Source organism: Oncorhynchus mykiss, chromosome 6 (assembly GCF_013265735.2).
Source record: "Oncorhynchus mykiss isolate Arlee chromosome 6, USDA_OmykA_1.1, whole genome shotgun sequence".
In the NCBI taxonomy this organism is placed as follows: Eukaryota; Metazoa; Chordata; class Actinopteri; order Salmoniformes; family Salmonidae; genus Oncorhynchus; species Oncorhynchus mykiss.
The window spans coordinates 81689568-81713479 of record NC_048570.1 but is presented as its reverse complement, the minus strand read 5'-3'; the positions used below and the strand labels follow the sequence as shown (position 1 = coordinate 81713479).

Below are 23912 nucleotides of genomic sequence, written 5' to 3'. Positions count from 1 at the left end.
TGATAATATCAGTGAGGGCATGTGACAATCTGAACAGCTCCAGAGTATCCATCTACCGCTTAGAACTGACCCACCCAACTCTCCCTCTCTCATCTGTGGTATGATAATATCAGCGAGGGCGTGTGACAATCTGAACAGCTCCAGAGTATCCATCTACCGCTTAGAACTGACCCACCCAACTCTCCCTCTCTCATCTGTGGTATGATAATATCAGTGAGGGCGTGTGACAATCTGAACAGCTCCAGAGTATCCACCTACAACTGACCCACCCAACTCTCCCTCTCTCATCTGTGGTATGATAATATCAGTGAGGGCGTGTGACAATCTGAACAGCTGCAGAGTATCCATCTACCGCTTAGAACTGACCCACCCAACTCTCCCTCTCTCATCTGTGGTATGATAATATCAGTGAGGGCGTGTGCCAATCTGAACAGCTGCAGAGTATCCATCCATCCATCCATCTTTCCAAACATCCATGCACGCACCCTCCCACCCAGTTCTCTCCACTCCATCTATCCACCCCTCTCTTCACTCACCATTCCATCCATCCATCTTTCCAAACATCCATGCACCCACCCTCCCACCCAGTTCTCTCCACTCCATCCACCCACCCCTCTCTCCACTCACCATTCCATCCATCCATCTTTCCAAACATCCATGCACGCACCCTCCCACCCAGTTCTCTCCACTCCATCTACCCACCCCTCTCTCCACTCACCATTCCATCCATCCATCTTTCCAAACATCCATGCACCCTCCCTCCCACCCAGTTCTCTCCACTCCATCTACCCACCCCTCTCTCCACTCACCATTCCATCCATCCATCTTTCCACTCACCATTCCATCCATCCATCTTTCCAAACACCCATGCACCCACCCTCCCACCCAGTTCTCTCCACTCCATCCACCCACCCCTCTCTCCACTCACCATTCCATCCATCCATCCACTCCACCCCTCCTTTCCTCCCTCCCTCACCTGTGGTATGATGATGTCGGCGAGGGCTCGGGACAGCCTGAACAGCTCCAGTGTGTCCTCCAGACCCAGCGTGGCGTTGTGCTGCACGTCGTACTTCACGCAGTCATAGATATCCGGGATCTTGCTGATGTCGTAGCGGCCGCTCTTCATCCGGAAGTCCCGCTCCAGCTTGGACCAGCGTTGGAGCATCAGCTCCAGAGTCTCACTGTGGTACAGCTGCAGGTCTGACGGTCAGGAGGAGAGGAAGAAAAGGAGATGGAGGAGAAGAGGAAGTAGAGGGCAGGTAGGAGAAACACAGTAGTCTGGGATTGGTACAGATCAAATCAAATTGTATTAGTCACATGCATTGAATACAACAGGTGTAGGTAGACCTTACAGTGAAATGCTTACTTACAAGACCCAAACCAACAACGCGGTTAAAAAATAAAAAAAACGAATAAGAAATAAAAGTAATTAAAGAGCAGCAGTAAAATAACAATAGTGAAACTATATACAGGGGGTACTGGTAAAGAGTCAAGGTGCGGGGGCACCGGTTACTCGAGGAAATATGTACATGTAGGTAGAGTTAAAGTGACTATGCATAGATGATAACAGAGAGTAGCAGCAGATCCACCTCGCCTTGTGCTGTATTGATTGCCAATGTATGGTTAGCGTTCAACATTGTACCGAGCTGAAATAACACCATCACAGTGCTATACTATGTTAACATAAGGGTGTACCTGCAGATTTGGGGTCCTCTAGTCTCTTGCGTATCTGGGAGGTGAGACTCTGGATGAGTGTGTAGACCTGGTCACATGTCATCACAGGGTTCTCCACAATTCTCATAGAGTTAACCACAGAGGATGCACCTGTAGGGGCCAGCTGGATGGATGGACACACACACACACACAACTCGCTAAAGAACATTATGCAATAATGAACAGCTTAAAACATCTAAATCTGCTTTGCTTTCATTACAACCAATTACAAAGCCCAGAATGACCAAAGAGCAGAGCAATAACATTGTAGAACAATTTCCACCCTCCTGTAGCAATTACTAGTTTCTATACATCATCTCACTCATGTATGATTTAGCCTAGCTCCAGCTTGATTTTGCCTAGCTCCAGCTTGATTTAGCCTAGCTCTAGCTTGATTTAGCCTAGCTTCTGTCCCTTCCCATTCAGTAAGACGCATTAAAAAGCTTCAGAAAGGATTTGTGGAAAAGGGAGTTTGTTCCGTTTCCAAACCTCATTAGGAATAAGCCCTTCCGGAGGCTAGATTTACTTTAGACTTTGTAACAATGCCTTTTTCTTTTTCACAGCTTGTGTCTGTAATGGAGGTAAGTATGGTGATCTACCCATGCTTTCCTGATAAGACTCATGTCAGCACCCCAAGTTAATGCCTAGGCCTGATAACACTCATGTTAGCTCCCCAAGCTAATGCCTAGGCTAGGGCACACAGACGACCTGAGTTTGATACCTGAGGCACAAAAGCAGTTTTGCTACGGTGTGCCATGAACACTACCCAGGTCAGTTCCACTTGGTGATTGGCTGAGCAGGAATTCAATAAAATCAATTACCCTATCGTAGTCCTCCTCTGTGAACTCCTGGTCTTTCTGCATGATCTCGTGGAGACGGGCCTTGACGCGGTGCTGGCAGCCGCTAAGCGAGTCACTGTCGTTGTCCAGCAGGCCGTTCATGTTGGCACTCTTCACCATCTGCACAAGGATGGGCGTCAACTCTCCCTCTAACGCCAGCAGACCCTGCCAGGCAAACACTCAGGTAAACACATTTACACACAAAGAGCTTTGACCTCTAACCTCTGTGACGCTTAAGTGGTTACCTTGGCGAAAGCTGCGGCAGTCATCTGCACTCGGCCCTCGTCAGACGCATAGATCTTGAGGTCGTGTCGGTACGTGCTGTGTAACCGTAGCAACCCGCAGCCAGGGAACCCAGCATAGTCTCCTAGAACGACAGACAATGATCAAATGTTTTTTTTCAGAGAACATAGTTGGCAACAGTGTTTTGGTGTGTGTGTGTCTCTCACCTTGTCCTCCGGGGTACATGCAGCGGAAGGCCCTGCCCAGCTCTTCAGCCTGTACCCTGCCTGCTGGGGTCAGCTCCCCTCCCCACTTCAACACCAGCAGCAGAGAAGGGCACTCCTTACGTGTGTCTGTGGAACAACACATCAGCTTAACTAGCAATCAATTCAATCCTACGTATCGTAAAACCTCAATTGAATGCCCAGGCTGGCTTTAACTGTGTGTGAAGTTGAGTTTGGTTGGAGACCAGTACGTATTGTACTCAGGCATTTAATACAGTTCCTATCACTGATAGCACAGTTTAAAATTGACAACACTTTTGTTACAATTAGCACACAAAGCATTTGTTACAAAATGAAAAAAATGAAGATTACGCAAAAGTAACTACAGATAACCTACCTACCACTCTGTGATAAAACTCACTAATTGGCAATACCGACAGTGTTTTTGTCATGCAGGGCTCAAACGTCTAGCGCTAGATAGAGAAACAATGACTATGAACTGGAGCAGAGTCGCAATTTGATGTGTTCATGTGAGGAGAAACTGATACCCAGCTCTTACTAGAGACCAGTGTTTATGCTGGAATGTCAAGTGATATCTGGCTACCATAAGACACTGATGCTTGCTGGAGGCTTGGCGCGTAAGGGACGTTTTACGATGGAACACTTTTTCCACAAATGCAACTCAGACATATAGTACATGGTGCTGGGGGAAAGCTGCCCCCTTATGATCTAAGCAGTAGAGGTGTAATGCTTCCTCCGTTTCCCCGTTTTCTGCTTCCTACCTTCCTCCTCGCTGGATGTTTTGGGCTGCCCGTGGGGCAGGTAGGTGATCTGCACTTTTCTGTTGATCCCAGAAAAGTGGCCATACCTGGAAAAGACAGGAATAGAAAAAAAGGGAGAACCATGTGTTATGACTGTCATCCATGTTCAGTCAATCATGCATTGAATAGCCTGGGTGTCAGTCTGTCTGCTTCAGCCAACTTGCCATTGTCTAGCTAGCCAAAACATGCCTGGAAATCAGGGACTACGCAATGATAGTGTTGTTGAATGCAGAACCAGTTAGTCACTGACATTTTTTTTTAACAGCCTCAACTTTGTTCTGGCTGCTTGTAGATCATTTGTCATTATCATAAACTGGTTACCAGTTCAAAGAGAACTGATTCACTCTTCCTCAATCTTTCAAATGTCTAAGAATTACATCTGATTGGACTAACCTACAGGTTCCATACACTACGTTACAGCTTTGTGATTGCACAGACAAAACTGGACATTATGTGCGTTGTCCAGTTCATATTTTTCCGCAATCTAGTTTTGATGACATTTCGATAGAACTACGATGGCCCAGAAAGTCAAGAAGCCCCAGGTGAGATTGTGTGCCTAATAACACGTTGGCCTAGTTAGACATGTCACTCACATCTCCAGAACGGTCTTCAGCTGCTCCAGCTTGGATTTCTTCTCTTCGATCTCGCAGTCTTCTCTTCCATCACCCAGTTCTAGCAACAGTTGCCGAGCTATGTCCAGTACCTCCTAACCACACAAAGGAAATGGACAAAATGACAAAGCCATCAGAGAGATGGAATAGAATGTATTACTTTGAGGAAATTATTTGAACAGTCTTGTGGTTTACACAAACAAAATGGGATTCCTACATACAGCTTCGACCATCTAAACACAGGAATTGATACATTTGCGATCAAAGAGCGGTGCGATGGCTAACTAAGTGAGTGAATTCTTTCAACCCACATTTAGCCAAGTTAGTTATATCTTACTAAGTACAGATGTAGTCAAATGAAGACAAAAATCGCAATTTACAATTGTTTTCTTCTTCTTGATCCTATGCAGTTGTTAATCAAACACACACATGTAAACAAAACAACAATTAACAGATTTTAGAAGAAAGTGAATCATGCAAGAGTGCCAATATATTTGACCGCATCTGTAAGTAAGCTAGCCAGATGTATTATTTACAGTTAGTTAACAATCCCTCCTACACTCATGCGCTAGCTACCGTAACACGTTACACTCATGCGCTAGCTACCGTAACACGTTTCCAAAAATGACGAAGTGGCCACAGTTGTGTTTACATTTGACCAAAATGTGACGTACACTAATCCACTTTCCATGCGTATTGTCCTCCTCCAAGGAGGAAATTATTTCCACAGTCTCGTGGTTAACACAAACACATGGACAAGTACAGTTAAAAAGTTACGTAAAGTCAGCCATGTAAAATGAGATTCACACAAACATGTGACAGGAATTGATTTATTACTTGGCTAAAGTGAGTAAAATAAAGATAAACAGTGAAGTATATCCCCTAAAGGGCTACATACAATAGAAGAAACAAGGAAAGAGGATATAGTTTGTATAATATCAACCTTCCAGTACAAAAGCCTCTCAAGACCAGAAAGGCCTTTGTACTGAAACGTTGAAACTATAATGCCCTCTTCTCGTGTGGCTTTGTTGGTCGCTCATTCTATTTAGTTACCTGCAGTTGTTTTGGCTTCTTCAGCTTCAATTTCCCTGTCTTGTAACCCCCGTATTTGTCAAACAATTCAAAAAACCTATTGAAGAGAGAAAGACATTGTATTTTATACCAATATATATATATATATAGTGCCTTGCGAAAGTATTCGGCCCCCTTGAACTTTGCGACCTTTTGCCACATTTCAGGCTTCAAACATAAAGATATGAAACTGTATTTTTTTTTAGAAGAATCAACAACAAGTGGGACACAATCATGAAGTGGAACGACATTTATTGGATATTTCAAACTTTTTTAACAAATCAAAAACTGAAAAATTGGGCGTGCAAAATTATTCAGCCCCTTTACTTTCAGTGCAGCAAACTCTCTCCAGAAGCTCAGTGAGGATCTCTGAATGATCCAATGTTGACTTAAATGACTAATGATGATAAATACAATCCACCTGTGTGTAATCAAGTCTCCGTATAAATGCACCTGCACTGTGATAGTCTCAGAGGTCCGTTAAAAGCGCAGAGAGCATCATGAAGAACAAGGAACACACCAGGCAGGTCCGAGATACTGTTGTGAAGAAGTTTAAAGCCGGATTTGGATACAAAAAGATATCCCAAGCTTTAAACATCCCAAGGAGCACTGTGCAAGCGATAATATTGAAATGGAAGGAGTACCAGACCACTGCAAATCTACCAAGACCTGTCCGTCCCTCTAAACTTTCAGCTCATACAAGGAGAAGACTGATCAGAGATGCAGCCAAGAGGCCCATGTTCACTCTGGCTGAACTGCAGAGATCTACAGCTGAGGTGGGAGACTCTGTCCATAGGACAACAATCAGTCGTATATTGCACAAATCTGGCCTTTATGGAAGAGTGGCAAGAAGAAAGCCATTTCTTAAAGATATCCATAAAAAGTGTCGTTTAAAGTTTGCCACAAGCCACCTGGGAGACACACCAAACATATGGAAGAGGGTGCTCTGGTCAGATGAAACCAAAATTGAACTTTTTGGCAACAATGCAAAACGTTATGTTTGGCATAAAAGCAACACAGCTCATCACACCATCCCCACTGTCAAACATGGTGGTGGCAGCATCATGGTTTGGGCCTGCTTTTCTTCTGCAGGGACAGGGAAGATGGTTAAAATTGATGGGAAGATGGATGGAGCCAAATACAGGACCATTCTGGAAGAACCTGATGGAGTCTGCAAAAGACCTGAGACTGGGACGGAGATTTGTCTTCCAACAAGACAATGATCCAAAACATAAAGCAAAATCTACAATGGAATGGTTCAAAAATAAACATATCCAGGTGTTAGAATGGCCAAGTCAAAGTCCAGACCTGAATCCAATCGAGAATCTGTGGAAAGAACTGAAAACTGCTGTTCACAAATGCTCTCCATCCAACCTCAGAACTCGAGCTGTTTTGCAAGGAGGAATGGGAAAAAATGTCAGTCTCTCGATGTGCAAAACTGATAGACATACCCCAAGCGACTTACAGCTGTAATCGCAGCAAAAGGTGGCGCTACAAAGTATTAACTTAAGGGGGCTGAATAATCTTGCACGCCCAATTTTTCAGTTTTTGATTTGTTAAAAAAGTTTGAAATATCCAATAAATGTCGTTCCACTTCATGATTGTCTCCCACTTGTTGATTCTTCACAAAAAAATACAGTTTTATATCTTTATGTTTTAAGCCTGAAATGTGGCAAAAGGTCGCAAAGTTGAAGGGGGCCGAATACTTTCGCAAGGCACTGTAAATGTCAAAAACAAATTATTTATTTATATGTTTCGGTTAATGGCCAATAGGCTACCTGCTGAGTCGTCATGGAACAGTGGATGTCATGAAACTTAATGACTGGTAATTTGTCAGGATTAATGACACGGTTTAAAGATTTAAAAGAGTTAAATAAAGATTCAATTAAAAATGTTAAACACAATTAAGGGGTCCTTGACGATCATGACATCTAAGGCATTACACCTAGACTTTACATACAGGGTTACCAAAGAACTCACATGGGATTCCGCACTTCCATCTTCATCTTTTGTTTAGGAGTTCGGTCTCCGTGGCGGATTATTGCGATGACACAGCGTAACTCCATCCTGATTGGAAGGAATGTGACAGTAAAAAGGAATATGAGTGAACAATGATGGTAAGTCGGGGTAATGACTTTTACCCCATCACTGGCATGTCTAAATAAGCAGAAACTTCACAGTGAAGCCAAATATCTTTGAGACAGCAGTGGTTTTGATGTTGCGGCTACAGTAAAACTGTACATTTGTCTACCTCAAAGTTTTTGCGCCTACAAGTTTGTCTTGGCAACGTTTTACCGATCATATGCACTTACATACTAGTCTGTGTGTGTAAGACTCACATGGTGCCAGATGTGGTTGGGACGATGGGGATGTCCTCAGCCTCAGTGGGGATGGACCAGGGGATGTGGAACTGAGGAGCTAGCTCCCTCATCACTATATTACTGCAGAAGACAAGGAAACACAGTTCACATCATAGAAATACATTATGGTTAACATACAGTCAACATTTACCAACATCTGGATCTTCTGACGGATTATTAACTTCTATGTAACTAGTGAGATAATAATAGCAAGTCATCTGTAGTACCATTTGTTTCCCCACTGACATTGCTGATAGCTACTTTATTGAGGAAACATGTTCTTACTATGACTGAAATGTGGTTGTTCTACCTAGCTATCTCAAGATGAATTCACTAACTACATGTCGCTCTGGACAAGAGCGTCTGCTAAAAATCACAACAAAAAAAAACTTGAAATGATTCAGGATCAGCTGTCCCAAACACCCTAGGCTACCTTTAATCAGTTTGTGCTGATCTGGACTAGTTGTTATTGGCTTACAGAAGGGGGTGGGGCAACCTTGATCCTGGAGGGTGCCAGGTTAATTTACAAACTAGCACCAACACTAAACTCAAATAACCAGTCTTCAACAAAGACCACAATTAGTCTAATCAGTTGTGCTACAGCAGGGGTGGATCTGAAGTCTGCCCCTGTTGGACCAAGAGTCAGACCACTATGCCCCTGTTGGACAAGGACTCAAACCACTATGCCCCTGTTGGACAAGGACTCAAACCACTATGCCCCTGTTGGACCAGGAGTCAGAACACTATGCCCCTGTTGGACCAGGAGTCAGAACACTATGCCCCTGTTGGACCAGGAGTCAGAACACTATGCCCCTGTTGGACCAGGACTCAGAACACTATGCCCCTGTTGGACCAGGACTCAGAACACTATGCCCCTGTTGGACCAGGAGTCAGAACCGGCATAGCCCTGGCATAATGTAACCCTATGAAAACACAATATGACCGAAATAGCCCTCTGGCACATCGTACCCCAGGATCTTGGCACAGTCGTCGTAGTACTTCATGGAGTTCTTGACGAAGCTGAAGCCGTTGACGTCACAGACGTAGGAGTGACCGTTGGCTCGGAGAAGGTCAAAGCCACACACTGTTTGCTGCAGGGGGAAAAGACAGTCAGATAGTAATGACATGTAGTGTAATTGGGGGTGGCATTATCAAGAATATAAATCAGGGTAATAGGGGGAAAATGTACTTATTGAGGGTCTGTATTTGTTGATTCTCCTTTATATGACCTCAGCCTCTGTTCTGTTTTCTCTTGTCACTTCCCTTATCAAAGTGATCGATCAAGTTGAGAGTGCACTCAACAGGCTGCCTGGAGCTACAGTACGTCAGACATGGGTTCTTTTTTTTAAGTCCTTTCTTTAGCCTGCCTGGGGTGCTAGGTGGGTGGGGTTTGCACTTTTCTATTGGTTCCATTGCAACAGGCAAGCACAGATAGGGTATCTAAAATAGCATTTGAATCCAGGTCTGAACTGTGTACCAGCTCATTAAATAGAAGAGGGGCAAATCAATGACCAATTGCACGTCGACCCATAGCCCCTACCCAGAGGCACTTGATGTAGATTTTATCCAGAGCAGTAAATAGTTCACACCTATCGGCTATTCAGTATAATGTGGCAATCTATTCAGCACCACATGGGAATCGAACCCACAACCAACTGAGACATAACTGACCTTGAATGCCAGGCAGACCTTGCGGGCCACTAGTTTCTCCATGGCGGTGAGCATGACGGGGTAGCGGATCTCCTTCCCCTCGCTGTCTCTCTCCACCTTCCCGTCCAGGGCAGGAGACTTCCTGGCCTCAGCGTGGGCATAGTCAGGCCCCACCGTATACACCTGAGGACACATACACATACACATCACAGACAAACTGAATTGGTCCACTCACACAGACAGCATCGTGAAGAAGGCGCAGCAGCGCCTCTTCAACCTCAGGAGGCTGAAGAAATTCGGCTTGTCACCAAAAGCACTCACAAACTTCTACAGATGCACAATCGAGAGCATCCTGGCGGGCTGTATCACCGCCTGGTATGGCAACTGCACCGCCCTCAACCGTAAGGCTCTCCAGAGGGTAGTGAGGTCTGCACAACGCATCACCGGGGGCAAACTACCTGCCCTCCAGGACACCTACACCACCCGATGTCACAGGAAGGCCATAAAGATCATCAAGGACATCAACCACCCGAGCCACTGCCTGTTCACCCCGCTATCATCCAGAAGGCGAGGTCAGTACAGGTGCATCAAAGCTGGGACCGAGAGACTGAAAAACAGCTTCTATCTCAAGGCCATCAGACTGTTAAACAGCCACCACTAACACTGAGTGGCTGCTGCCAACACACTGACACTGACTCAACTCCAGCCACTTTAATAATGGGAATTGATGGGAAATGTAAATATATCACTAGCCACTTTAAACAATGCTACCTTATATAAATGTTACTTACCCTACATTATTCATCTCATATGCATACGTATATACTGTAATCTATATCATCGACGGTATCCTTATGTAATACATGTATCACTAGCCACTTTATACTATACTATGCCACTTTGTTTACATACTCATCTCATTTGTACATACTGTACCCGAAACCATCTACTGTATCTTGCCTATACTGCTCTGTACCATCACTCATTCATATATCCTTATGTACATATTCTTTATCCCCTTACACTGTGTACAAGACAGTAGTTTTGGAATTGTTAGTTAGATTACTTGTTATTACTGCATTGTCGGAACTAGAAGCACAAGCATTTCGCTACACTCGCATTAACATCTGCTAACCATGTGTATGTGACAAATAAAATTTGATTTGATTTGATTTGACATGGAGATTTAGTACACACACACACAGTGCACTCGCATAAGACAAATAAACAAACATGCATAGATACAGACAGACACACAGAAATACAGACTGACAATCGCATAACACACACCTTAACGTCCGTCCCGTCCGTTGGCATGAACTCTTCGTAGATGTAGGAGCCAGTCTTCCTCACGTTGCTCTCTGGTGAGTACACACTGCTCCGGCTCCCGATCTACAGGACAGAGGCAACAGCGTCAGAACTGGGAGAACTACGTACTGTCTACAGCAGTGGTTCCCAAACTCCTTTAGCTCTGTGATCAACTGAAAGCTGTTGGTGTGAACCACCAACTAAACAGACCAATTATTCTACAACTCAGAATAAAACCACCCACCAACAGGCGCCCAGTGGACTAAACACTTGGGAAACGCTGCTCTTCACACGATAGGATAACATTAGGACTGAATGAACGTCCGCCATAATACTCAACTGTAACCAGAGTCAAAGAAAGAGACTAGGGTTCATTCATCAGTAGACAGTGTTGCACATCACTTATGATCTATTCCATTTCAGAGGAAGAACACAGAGCAGCTTACTACAGTCGACTGGGATGCTAATAATGTGTGTGATAAAATCAGCTATTGGGATCGAATGGTTATAAATCCTGACAAAAAAACATTGGTCCGTTTTATGAAAGTCCCAAAAGCCCTCTGAGAATGTTAGGTGAGATCACAGTGAATAAAACAGACTGAGTCAAATATAATTTCAATGTGCTGTTGTATATTTGGAGGACTATGTATTACTATTGTAAGGGGAAGACGCTGATCTTGGGTCAGTTTAGCATTTTCCCCACTAATGGTTAAGGTTATGATTGGGGAGTTGATCCAAGATCTGTACCTAGATGACGTTTCACCTCAGAGCCTGTTAATAGAGCAGGAGGTAAGCCTGGCAGTTGTCATAATCAAGCAACTGGTGTGTACAGTTAAACCCATACAAATAGAATATGGAACATATAGAGCCAATCACGATAGCTATATTCTATCGGGACGTTTTTCCAGACGAAACCTAGTCCTGGGGTGAATTCATTAGTTGCACACCGTAGCAAAGTGTCGGACGATGTTTTGAAACTAAAGGTTGGTCCATCCCAGTTTCGTTCCATTCCAGTCGGCTTGGTTCCGTTTCATTCCTAGTGAATACATCCTTGGATTAAAAAGTGCTTGCTCTTTAGTTCAGGACAAGGCTTAATCTGTGTCTGGGAAACAGACCAATAGAATATAGCTAGATATAGAAAACATAATAGTTGACTGGAAGTATCACAGTTCAGGCAGTATTTAAAACAACTGTGAGGGACGGGATACTTTGGTAATGAAACCCTTTATCTAATTCCCCAGAGTCAGATGAACTCATGGATACCATTTTTAAAAGTCTCTACATCAAGTATGAAAGAAATTCAAGAGACTAGCATTAGCACAATGACTAAAAGTCTATGGTATAACCTAGCATGCTATCAGTTACCATAGACTTCCAGTCATTGCGCTAAAACTATATTGGTAATGTTAGCAAGTTCCTTCAAAATGCATGCAGAGAATGTTTTTTTCATCCACAAGTTCATCTGAAAAAGGGCTTCATTGCCAAAATCTTGAAGTACCCCTTTAAGAATGTTATGACTAAAGACACAAAAAACTAAACCATCTTTACATGACCTTTAGTTCTATCATCTACAGTGCATTCGGAAAGTATTCAGACCCCTTGACTTTTTCCACGTTTTCTTAGGTAACGGCTTCATTCTAAAATAGATTTTTTTAAACTCCCCTCAATCTACACACAATACCCCATAATGACAAAGAAAAAAGTTTAATAATAAAAAAATGAAATATCACAATTGCATAAGTATTCAGACCCCTAACTTTGTTGAAGTTCCTTTGGCAGCGATTACAGCCTCGAGTCTTATTGGGTATGATGCTACAAGCGTGGCACACCAGTATTTGGAGAGTTTCTCCCATTATTCTCTGCAGATCCTCTCAAGCTCTGTCAGGTTGGATGGGGAGCATTGCTACACAGCTATTTTCAGGTCTCTCCAGGCTGTGTGCTTAGGGTCTTTGTCCTGTTGGAAGGTGAACCGTCGCCCCAGTCTGAGGTCCTAAGCACTCTGGAGTAGGTTTTCATCAAGGATCTCTGTACTTTGCTCCGTTTATCTTTCCCTCGATCCTGACTAGACTCCCAATCCTTGCCACTGAAAAACATCCCCACAGCATGATGCTGCTACCACCATACTTTACCGTAGGGATGGTGCCAGGTTTCCTACAGACGTGATGCTTGGCACTCAGGCCAAAGAGTTCAATCTGGTTTCTCATGGTCAGAGTCATTTAGGTGCCTTTTGGCAAACTCCAAGCGGGCTGTCATGTGCCTTTTACTGAGGAGTAGCTTCCATCTGGCCACTCTACCATAAAGGCCTTATCGGTGGAGTGCTGCAGAAATGGTTGTCCTTCTGGAAGGTTCTCCCATCTACACAGAGGAACTCTGGAGCTCTGTCAGAGTGACCATCGGGTTCTTGGTCACCTCCCTGACCAAGACCGTTCTCCCCCGATTGCTAAGTTTGGCCAGGCAGCCAGGTCTAGGAAGAGTCTTGGTTCCAAACTTCATCCAGAAATATTTTGGTACCCTTCCCCAGATCTGTGCCTTGAAACAATCCTACCTCAGAGCTCTACGAACAATTCCTTCAACCTAATGGCTAAGCTTTTGCTCTGACATGTACTGTCAACTGTAGGACCTTGTATAGACAGGCGTGTGCCTTTCCAAATCATGTCCAATAAATGGAATTTACGACAGGTGGACTCCAATCAAGTTGTAGAGACATCTCATGGATGATCAACGGAAACAGGATGCACCAGAGCTCAATTTCGAGTCTTATAGCAAAGGGTCTGCATACTTGTAAATAAAGCACATTTTTTTATACATTTGCAAAAATGTCTAAAAACCTGTTTTTACTATGTCATTATGGGGCAGTGTGTAGATTGATGGGGGGGGGAAAGTATTTAATCCATTTTAGAATATGGTTGCAAGATAACAAAATGTGGTAAAAGTCAAGGGGTCTGAATACTTTCCGAATGCACGGTGTGTGTTATACCCTACTGGCAGTAGCATAACAAGTGATAACTGAATCCGGACCATCCGTCAGATCAGAAAATAACAGGTTCCGTTTCTTCGTTTGAAAATACTGTTGTAGTAAAGTGATGGTTGTTCTCCTCCCACTGTCAGAATAGGAGGTCTGCATAACAAATGGCACCCTGCTTCCCTATGTAGTGCACTACAGGGGCCCATAGGGCTCTGGTCATAAGTGTCGCACTATATTGGGAATAGGGTGCCATTTGGGACGCAGACTAGATAAAACCTAGGCCGTGTCTACACTTGACAGTTCATGTGTAACGGATGTGAAACGGCTAGCTTAGTTAGCAGTGTGCGCTAAATAGCGTTTCAATCGGTGACGTCACTTGCTCTGAGACCTTGAAGTAGTTGTTCCCCTTGCTCTGCAAGGGCCGCGGCTTTTGTGGAGCGATGGGTAACGATGCTTCGTGGGTGACTGTTGTTGATGTGTGCAGAGGGTCCCTGGTTCGCGCCCGGGTATGGGCGAGGGGACGGTCTAAACTTATACTGTTACACATGCAGCTTTTGTATTCTGATTAGAGTTCTGACCATGGAATTCTAGACCTCCATTTAAATGTGTCTACCGTGTCCACATTGTGTCTGGATTCCCTTTTCCCACGTAATATTCAAAAGCATGTATTAATTCTGCAAACGGTGGAACTGGCTAAATCTGATAACAACAACTGGACGGCAGTAGCCAACTACTGTAGCTAACCTCTAACTAGCCAGAAAGCAACGTTAAAGGGATTGCAAAGAGGTTAGCATAACTCTAGCCAAACCAAAAATATGTTTTCTAAATAAGCTAGCTGGCTAGCATTTGAAGCCAGCAAACACGTTCCTCACATGCTAAGAATGCATTTCCTCCAATGTTTAATGAAAAAAGGTGCCTCTCGCTCCAAAAAACACACCATTTCTGGAGACCTGTGGGCAGACTGCTGATGACGTTACCCACTGTATGCGCTTTCGGTAGCCTGATTGCGTCCAGACTGAGGAGAAATCCACCCACAATACATCCCTGACCAACTCCTGAAGTGGTCAGCCAGATCTGAACGCAATCTGACCACACGACCACCTGTCTTTTCAATGCGATCTTCGTAATCTGATAGCAGAGGTTGCATGTCAAGTGTCGACACAGCTCTAATGTTATCGTGTTCCTGCCTTGTTGATGAGCCCAGCCAGAGTGAGTGCCTATTTAAGTACCCTTAATGTGCTTTAGAATAAGTGCTATTATGGCTATGAGGAACTCTTCAGTTGGGGCTGAGGGAGGAGAGGAAGTGTGAGGGAGAAAGAAGCCTGGTCAAAAAGCTACCCCAGGGGCTTTACCATGTGGGTTAGACAGAGGAACGTATTGGGGTCATTTTTTTAAGGGTTTAACGGCTTAGGGATCAGAATGTGACCTTTCTGAAGAGGCGCTGGCTTCCCCCTCCCGCTGAGGTGGGGTAGTAGATGTAGACGTTGTGGTCTTCAGCACAGACGGGTTTCTCCACAAAGGGTTTAGGGAACACCTCCCCATTCACCTCCACATGGTCTTCTCCCTCGACCAGGTTACACTCTGGGGAAGACACACCAACACAAAGTTGTTTTCATTATTGCACAATGTTTTGCAACAGAAAACATTGTACAAAGAAAATGTGTTTTTTTGGTTCAGGTAGTTCAGGTAGCCCCTCTTAGTTTCGGTCCACTTCTTCCATTCAGTTTGTAGTAAATACGAACCAGGTGCATATTGTCAGTTCATCGTCATATTCAGACGATGGTCAACCCTTTCAACTGTAAATAGTAGGATTCAACCAGTTGAACCTGTACATTATAGTACCCGTTTCAAAAACAGACAATTACATGTCTTAGTATACCATTGACAGTCCGTACAACCATGCCCTCATACACTGAATAGTGTTGTTTTATCAGAATTCTCAAAGTATCATGGCAAGCAAACAAAACATTGAGCAGACTGAATTCCCTGAGGAAATCAGAGTCCTAATGTTAGAAACTAACAGCTGGTCACATGTTTACTCTTCAAGCTACAGCACACAGTATTTGACAAAAAGCAGGTTCTTAAAAGGACCATTGAGTGGAGTCTGCTTCATGTTCTTTTTTTGACATTGAAAATCAAGTATCATGATAACACTAACTAACTCACTACCTTTACTGAGAAAGGGTTGTAACATTTTAGAAGCATTAGACCAGAACCTTGATAGACTAAGTTCAAACATTAGTCATGAAGGTCAAGCTCGTTGTTACATCTACTGGCGTGACTTTTAAACTGTAAATTGAGGTCGCTATTCTACCGCCATTACACCCATCAGGGATGAAGAAGACCTAACCCATCTAGTGAACTCTACCTTGCGGGACTGTGTTCAATCAGAGCATTAAAAGAGAAAATGAATGGCCTCCAAGTCACGTCACCACACTCAGATATAATCACAGAATGCTCAACCTCAACCAAAGTAAATCAAGTCAGTGTCCCAAATGGCACCCTATTCCCTATATAGTGCACTACCTTTGACCAGGGCCCATTGGGATGAAGGGAAAAGGGTGCCATTTGGGACATTGTCCGACATCCTCCCAAGGCAGTGTTGTTCTAAGGCTGGAGAAGTCTGTCTGGTGTTTAAGAGAGAAAAACCGAGACCTCACTGGAAAGTGGTTTTATTCTTTCTCTGACTATAACCAGGTTTCCATCCAACCTTTTTATGCGAGTAAAGTATGTCAGACAAATTTAAAAAAAAGTCACAACAGGCCTGAAGAAAACTGTTAATTTGTTGGTTCATTTTTCAAATGTCGACAAAACAAGATTCGCTAGACAAAGTGAGATATTTGTATGTCTGTAAAATGTATTATGCGAGAAATTGCAGAGGAAAAACCTTTATGCGCAAACATATAATACCCATCATTTGAAGTCACAATGACTGTGTGGTCCTCCCACTACGACATGGGAAAGCCTGCAGTGTATTAGGCTACAGATGAAATAAGTTGATGAATTTCACAGGGTGGTGAAAGTGCAGTGATGCGCTTGATGCTCCTTTCCAATAAATATTGAGGGTCTTTTTCTGGTGACATGATGACCGGCTTCCGTTTTCAAAATGAATCTTGCTCTTTTGTTTAAAAAAGGCACATGTAGCCTACATATCAGTGCACACACAAACTATTTAGGTCAAATAGGGGAAAGGCGTTCCTTTAATCGTTTATAAAAAATAAAAATAATAAATAAAAAGGTTTGCTGTTTATTTGAGCAATATGAGATGGAACAGAGTTCCATGCAATAATGGCTCTCCATAATGCTATACACTTTTAATTTTGTCTTGATTTAAGGGACTGTGAAAAGACCCCTGGTGGCATGTCTGGTGGGTAAAGTGTGTGTGTGTAAGTCGACTATGCAAACAATTTGGAATTTTCAACACATTGTTTCACATAAAAATAAGTAATGCAGTCAGTCTACCCTTAATTCTTAGCCAAGAGAGACTGGCATGCATAATATTTATATCAGCCCTCTGGTTACAATGAAGAGCAAAACGTGCCGCTCTGTTCTGGGCCAGCTGCAGCTTAACTAGGTCTTTCCTTGCAGCACTGGACAATAATCAAGATTAGACTAAACTAGAGCCTGCAGAACTGTCTTTTTAGAGTGTGGTGTCAAAAAAGTAGAGCATCTCTTTATTACAGACAAACCTCTCACCATCTTTACAACCATTGAATCTACAGGTTTTGACTATAACAGTTTACAATATAAGGTAGCGCCAAGTAATTTAGTCTCCTCAACAACCACACCATTCATTACCAGATTCAGTTGAGGTCTAGAACTTAGGGAATGAGTTGTACCAAATACAATGCGCTAAGTTGTAGAGATGTCCAGGACCAGTTTATTACTGGCCACCCATTCCAAAACAGACTGCAACTCTTTGCTAAGCGTTTCAGTGACTTCATTAGCTGTGGTTGCTGAGGTGTATATGGTTGAATCATCAGCATACATGGACACACATGCTTTGTTTAATGCCAGTGGCAGGTCATTGGAAAAATTAGAAAAGAGTAAAGGGCCTAGAGAGCTGCCCTGCGGTACACCACACTTTACATGTTTTCTTTAATGGAAGTGTCAAACCCTTTGAGTTCTATTAGATAGCTCTGAATCCACAATATGGCAATCTAAGGTTGAAAGCCATAACACATATTTTTTTCAACAGGTTAGGGTCAATAATATCAAAAGGCTGCACTGAAATCTAACATTACAGCTCCCATAATCTTCTTATTATCAACTTATTTCAACCAATCAGTCATTTGGGGAACGTTGAAAAAAATGTGTCAGAAATGGAGCTTACATGATTCCTTATTCCACATGTCAGAGATGTGATGTTTGTTCTATATGATATACTGTATAAGTTCCTGGGGAGAATACAACACTACGTAAGTAGTGAGAAATACATCCTGCCTAAGACGCACAGGGGTAAGTAAGGGAGCATCTGAACTGTGAGACAACGGGCCAGCATTCCTGTGGAACGCTTTAGACACCTTGTAGAGTCCATGGCTCGATGAATTGGGAGGTGTGTGTGTGTGGGGGGGGGGATGCTGGCATTCTAGGCAGAGTTCCTCTGTCCAGTGTCTGTTCGGGGGTATCATCGGATGGGGCCACAGTGTCTCCTGACCCCTCCCGTCTCAGCCTCCAGTATTTATGCTGCAGTAGATTGTGTCGGGGCCAAGGGTCAGTTTGTTATATCTGGAGTACTTCTCCTGTCTTATCCGGTATCCTGTATGAATTTAAGTATGCTCTCTCTAATTCTCTCTTTCTCTCTCTCGGAGGACCTGAGCCCTAGGACCATGCCTCAGGAATACCTGGCATGATGACTCCTTGCTGTCCCCAGTCCACCTGGCAGTGCTGCTGCTCCAGTTTCAACTGTTCTGCCTGTGGCTATGGAATCCTGACCTGTTCACCGGACGTGCTACCTGTCCCAGACCTATTATTTGACCATGCTGGTAGCCTAGTGGGACCATGCTGGTAGCCGAGCTGACAAGCTAGTGGTTAGAGCGCTGGACTAGTAACTGCCTGAACAGGCAGTTAACCCACTGTTCCTAGGCCGTCATTGAAAATAAGAATTTGTTCTTAACTGACTTGCCTAGTTAAATAAAGGTAAAATAAAAATAAAAAAATTAACATTTTGGCCATGTTCTGTTATAATCTCCACCCGGCACAGCCAGAAGAGGACTGGCCACCCCTCATTGCCTGGTTCCTCTCTAGGTTTCTTCCTAGGTTTTGGCCTTTCTAGGGAGTTTTTTCTAGCCAACGTGCTTCAACACCTGCATTGCTTGCTGTTTGGGGTTTTAGGCTGGGTTTCTGTACAGCACTTTGAGATATCAGCTGATGTACGAAGGGTTATATAAATACATTTGATTTTGATTTGTTATTTTGCCCGTCTTAATCTTTTATTTTTATTGGCCAGTCTGAGACATGGCTTTTTCTTTGCAACGCTGCCTAGAAGGCCAGCATCCCAGAGTCGCCTCTTCACTGTTGCCATTGAGACTGGTGTTTTGCAGGTACTAATTAATGAAGCTGCCAGTTGAGGACTTGTGAGGTGTCTGTTTCTCAAACTAGACACTAATGTACTTGTCCTCTTGCTCAGTTGTGCACCGGGGCCTCCCAATCCTCTTTCTATTCTGGTTATAGCCCGTTTGCGGTGTTCTGTGAAGGGAGTAGTACACAGCGTTGTACGAGATCTTCAGTTTCTTGGCAATTTCTCGCATGGAATAGCCTTCATTTCTCAGAACAAAAAGAGACTGACGAGTTTCAGAAGAAAGAAAGATGCTCTAAATACTCAACTAGTCTAAAGAAGGCCAGTTCTATTGCTTCTTTAAACAGCACAACAGTTTTCAGCTGTGCTAACAATTGCAAAAGGGTTTTCTAATGATCAATTAGCCTTTTCAAATACTAAACTTGGATTAGCTAACAACGTGGCATTGGAACACAGGAGTGATGGTTGCTGATAATGGGCCTCTGTACGCCTATGTAGATATTCCATTTATTTATTTTTTAAACATGTAAATAACATTTCCAGCTACAATAGTCATTTACAACATTAACAATGTCTACACTGTATTTCTGATCAATTTTATGTTATTTTAAATGGACAAAAAAATGGCTTTCCTTTCAAAAAAACAAGGACATTTCTAAGTGACCCCAAACTTTTGAACGGAAGTGTATGTATTTCTATCAAAACGTTCTAAAACATAGTGCCCTGCTGAACACGCCCAGTTATCTTCGAACCCTAATGACTGATTTACACTACAGGGCCGAGAACAAGAACTGTACTGGCTCAGTTATTTTATTTTCACATTGTCCTTTCCAGCAGAGTTCCAGCAACTGTGGTGGATGGATAACCAGGCCAGCCCAACACAGTACAGTACAGCTTGGCTCAGTATTGTGAAAACAGTACAAAGTTAAGAGTGACAAGAAAGCTATAGCACCAGTAGAGGCGACAGGGACAGAATATTGACCATTCCTGATGGGACAGTCAACGCTTGACCTATGGGGAACACACACTGACCGTCTGGTTTATCTGGGTCGCGGTTCAGCACAGCGTAGCGTGGCAGATCGATGCCTTCCTGCTGCAGGATACGATATACCTCCCTCCTACAAAACAGACAAAACATAACATTCAGCATTCAAGTGAGAGAGTCAGCCATCTCACTTAACATGAACGCTATATATCGAAGGCAGCACACATCACCACGTGACACCAGTCCAAACAATGCTGGTCACACATCACCACCAGTAATCACCATAATATAACATCATTATTCCACATAAGACCTCCAGAACAGCACAGTATTAACCATGATGCTCTGTGATAGCTACACCCCTCTATATAGAACGCTAGGGTTGTCCCGATACATGGCAAATATGGTAAATATTGTGTCTTATTACTTGGATAATAAACACGTGACTCTGGGTAACAGAATAAGGCCGTTTGTTTCCCAACATCAGGACTGTTTTCCTCAAGAAATGAAGTCTGCTTCTTGTTTTATTAGCTTGCCATGATACTTCTAAATCAGAGTATTGTGATACTGTTGTCGTCATGACAACCCTACAGTATGCATCTCTAGTTTTGGTTGTACCTGTCCTGTATGTAGTACTGTGTGTTCAGGTCATTGATGAGCAGTGGGTTTCGGAGATTGGCGTAGCTCACTGCCTTGTCCAGCGGAAATCCTACAAATTCAAATGCAACACCAACTGTTAGCAAATCCTATACGCAGGCTACACAGTATGTGTAAACTTCGCCAGGGGCAAGAATGGGACACATTAATGAAGACAGACAAGTGAAAGAAATTTAAATGAGTGGGCAAACATTGTTCAACTGGGTTTCTCCAACACTTTGCTAAAATCAATGGTAGCAAATTTAGTCACATTAGTCAAAACAGGCTGTTTGTGGTGTCAGACAGAATTACTCAAGATGGGTTGAAGACGAGTAATGCTGACACAGCGTGGTACGAGAACGGGCTGTCTGTGTGTGTGTATGATGTAGTGTGCATGTGACTGTGTTTAAATATGTGTAATCACTTTTTGGACTATAGAATAATGGGTGGGGTAATTAAGTTGAATACAGTTATTTCATCAGCGAACAGAGTTGGTGTGTGTGTGTGTGTGTGTGTTCCACCTTTGGAGTGGAAGGAGACGAGGCAGTCACACAGGGGCCATTTGTCCACGGGCTCGTTGAGAATGACGTCCTCAGGGAAGATGACCACAGTGATGTACTCAAACCTGCACAGACGCTCCAGAATCTGGGTCATGGGCTTTGACTTGGACTTCTTCATCATGGAACAGATGCCCACCACGATCTGTCGCTCCGGAGGCTGAGAGGGGGGGGAGATCACTTTATTGAGTTAGGCTACTTTGTCTATTGACGACAGTCTTGAGTAGCTTTACAACCAGTCAACCAACTAGTCAATGAAATGGTTCAACAGTTGTCACAAAAGTGCTTTACAGTTGAGTAGTCTCATGATGTCTTACATGATCTTGTGCTGTGGAATTAGCCAAAATATCTGTAGCCTCCAATGTGATGGTATCTACAGTTGAAGTCAGAAGTTTAAATACACCTTAGCCAAATACATTTAAACTCAGTTTTTCACAATTCCTGACATTTAATCCTAGTAAATTATTCCCTGGTCAGCTAGGATCACCACTTTATTTTAAGAATGTGATATGCCAGAATAATAATAGAGAGAATTATTTATTTCAGCTTTTATTTCTTTCATCAAATTCCCAGTGGGTCAGAAGTTGACATACGATCAATTAGTATTTGGTAGAATTGCCTTTAAATTGTTTAACTTGTGTCAAACGTTTCAGGTAGCCTCAAAACAAACTTCCCACAATAAGTTGTGTCCCATTCCTCCTGACAGAGCTGGTGTAACTGAGTCAGGTTTGTAGGTCTCCTTGCTCGCACACGCTTTCTCAGTTCTGACCACAAATTTACTATAGGATTGAGGTCAGGACTGTGTGATGGCCACTCCAATACCATGACTTTGTTGTCCTTAAGCCATTTTGCCACAACTTTGGAAGTATGCTTGGAGTCATTGTCCATTTGGAAGATCCATTTGTGACCAAGCTTTAACTTCCTGACTGATGTCTTGAGATGTTGCTTCAATATATCCACATAATTTCCCTTCCTCATGATGCAATCTATTTTGTGAAGAGCACCAGTCCCTCCTGCAGCAAAGCACCCCCACAACATGATGCTGCCACCCACGTGCTTCACGGTTGGAATGGTGTTCTTTAACTTGCAAGCCTCCCCCTTTTCCTCCAAACATAACAATGGTAATTATGGCCAAACAGTTCTATTTTTGTTTCACCAGACCAGAGGACATTTCTACAAAAAGTACAATCTTTGTCCCCATGTGCAGTTGCAAACCGTAGTCTGGCATTTTTAATGACGGTTTTGGAGCAGTGGCATCCTCCTTGCTGAGCGGTTATGTCGATATAGAACTCGTTTTACTGTGGATAGAAATACTTTTGTACCTGTTCCTCCAGCATCTTCACAAGGTTCTTTGCTGTTGTTCTGGGATTGATTTGCACTTTTCGCACCAAAGTACATTTATCTCTAAGAGACAGAACGCATCTCCTTCCTGAGCGGTATGACGGCTGCGTGGTCCCATGGTGTTTATACTTGCGTACTATTGTTTGTACAGATGAACGTGATACCTTCAGGAAGAAATTGCTCCCAAGCATGAACCAGACTTTTTTCCCCCTGAGGTCTTGGCTTTTTTCTTGTGGTTTTCCCATGATGTCAAGCAAAGAGGCACCGAGTTTGAAGGTAGACCTTGAAATACATCCACAGGTACACCTCCAATTGACTCAAATGATGTCAATTAGCCTATCAGAAGCTTATGAAGCCATGACATCATTTTCTGGAATTTCCAAGCTGTTTAAAGGCACAGTCAACTTAGTTTATGTAAACTTCTGACCCCCTGGAATTGTGATACAGTAAGTGAAATAATGTCTGTAAACAATTGTTGGAAAAATTACTTGTGTCATGCACAAAGTAGATGTCCTGACCGACTTGCCAAAATTATAGTTTGTAAACAAGAAATTTGTGGAGTGGTTGAAAAACGAGTTTTAATGACTCCAACCAAAGTGTATGTAAACTTCTGACTTATCTGTAATAGTAATAGAGGTTACCATATCAGGGCCAGTTGTCTAATGTACTTTCATGCGGGTGATTCATGTGTGACATCATGAGGCCTGATGTAATCTTGTGTCGTCTCGTCTCATGCGGTCTCACCGAGTCTGTGTCCTCGTCGTCCTCGTACAGCTCCATGTCGGTCCTCATGCTGCAGCCGTCGTAGTCCTCCAGGCCCTCGCTCTCATCGTCCTCGCAGCCCACGAAGAATCTGGGAGCGCCGCGCTGGCTCTCGCCCGGGCTGGCGGGCTCTGACATCACAATCCCCGGCGGCAGCCCTCAGCGTCCCGCCGCGCCATCGCACACCAACACACCGCCGGGGAAGGCCGCCGATGGAGGCGCACAAGGCCTACTAGGAGCTGATTGGCTGGTGACTCAAGTCTCGAGGTGGGCTAAACTGCTCTGTGGGGTGTATTGGGTTGGGGGTGGTAGGGGGTTGGGTGAGGAAG

The 23912-nt window shown here is 43.6% G+C and overlaps 1 protein-coding gene across 6 annotated transcripts in view; it reads right to left on the bottom strand.

Moving 5' to 3' along the window:
* LOC110526974 (inositol hexakisphosphate and diphosphoinositol-pentakisphosphate kinase 2) overlaps nucleotides 1-23912 on the bottom strand; it is a 53077-nt gene that overhangs the window by 21481 nt on the left and 7684 nt on the right. For all 6 annotated transcript variants that reach the window (XM_036981092.1, XM_036981093.1, XM_036981094.1 and 3 more), the window contains exons 2-19: nucleotides 23566-23912; nucleotides 21445-21640; nucleotides 20906-20996; nucleotides 20335-20420; nucleotides 15211-15365; nucleotides 10802-10903; nucleotides 9533-9694; nucleotides 8831-8952; nucleotides 7841-7942; nucleotides 7482-7568; nucleotides 5484-5559; nucleotides 4413-4525; nucleotides 3781-3866; nucleotides 3002-3127; nucleotides 2798-2919; nucleotides 2535-2717; nucleotides 1696-1837; nucleotides 977-1200 (exon numbers count right to left, since the gene is read on the bottom strand). The exon at nucleotides 23566-23912 is cut by the window's right edge and continues 273 nt beyond it. In XM_036981092.1, the coding sequence (XP_036836987.1) occupies nucleotides 977-1200; nucleotides 1696-1837; nucleotides 2535-2717; nucleotides 2798-2919; nucleotides 3002-3127; nucleotides 3781-3866; nucleotides 4413-4525; nucleotides 5484-5559; nucleotides 7482-7568; nucleotides 7841-7942; nucleotides 8831-8952; nucleotides 9533-9694; nucleotides 10802-10903; nucleotides 15211-15365; nucleotides 20335-20420; nucleotides 20906-20996; nucleotides 21445-21640; nucleotides 23566-23721 (2331 nt within the window). In that variant the 5' untranslated portion in view covers nucleotides 23722-23912. The remainder of the gene's footprint in view (nucleotides 1-976; nucleotides 1201-1695; nucleotides 1838-2534; nucleotides 2718-2797; nucleotides 2920-3001; nucleotides 3128-3780; nucleotides 3867-4412; nucleotides 4526-5483; nucleotides 5560-7481; nucleotides 7569-7840; nucleotides 7943-8830; nucleotides 8953-9532; nucleotides 9695-10801; nucleotides 10904-15210; nucleotides 15366-20334; nucleotides 20421-20905; nucleotides 20997-21444; nucleotides 21641-23565) is intronic.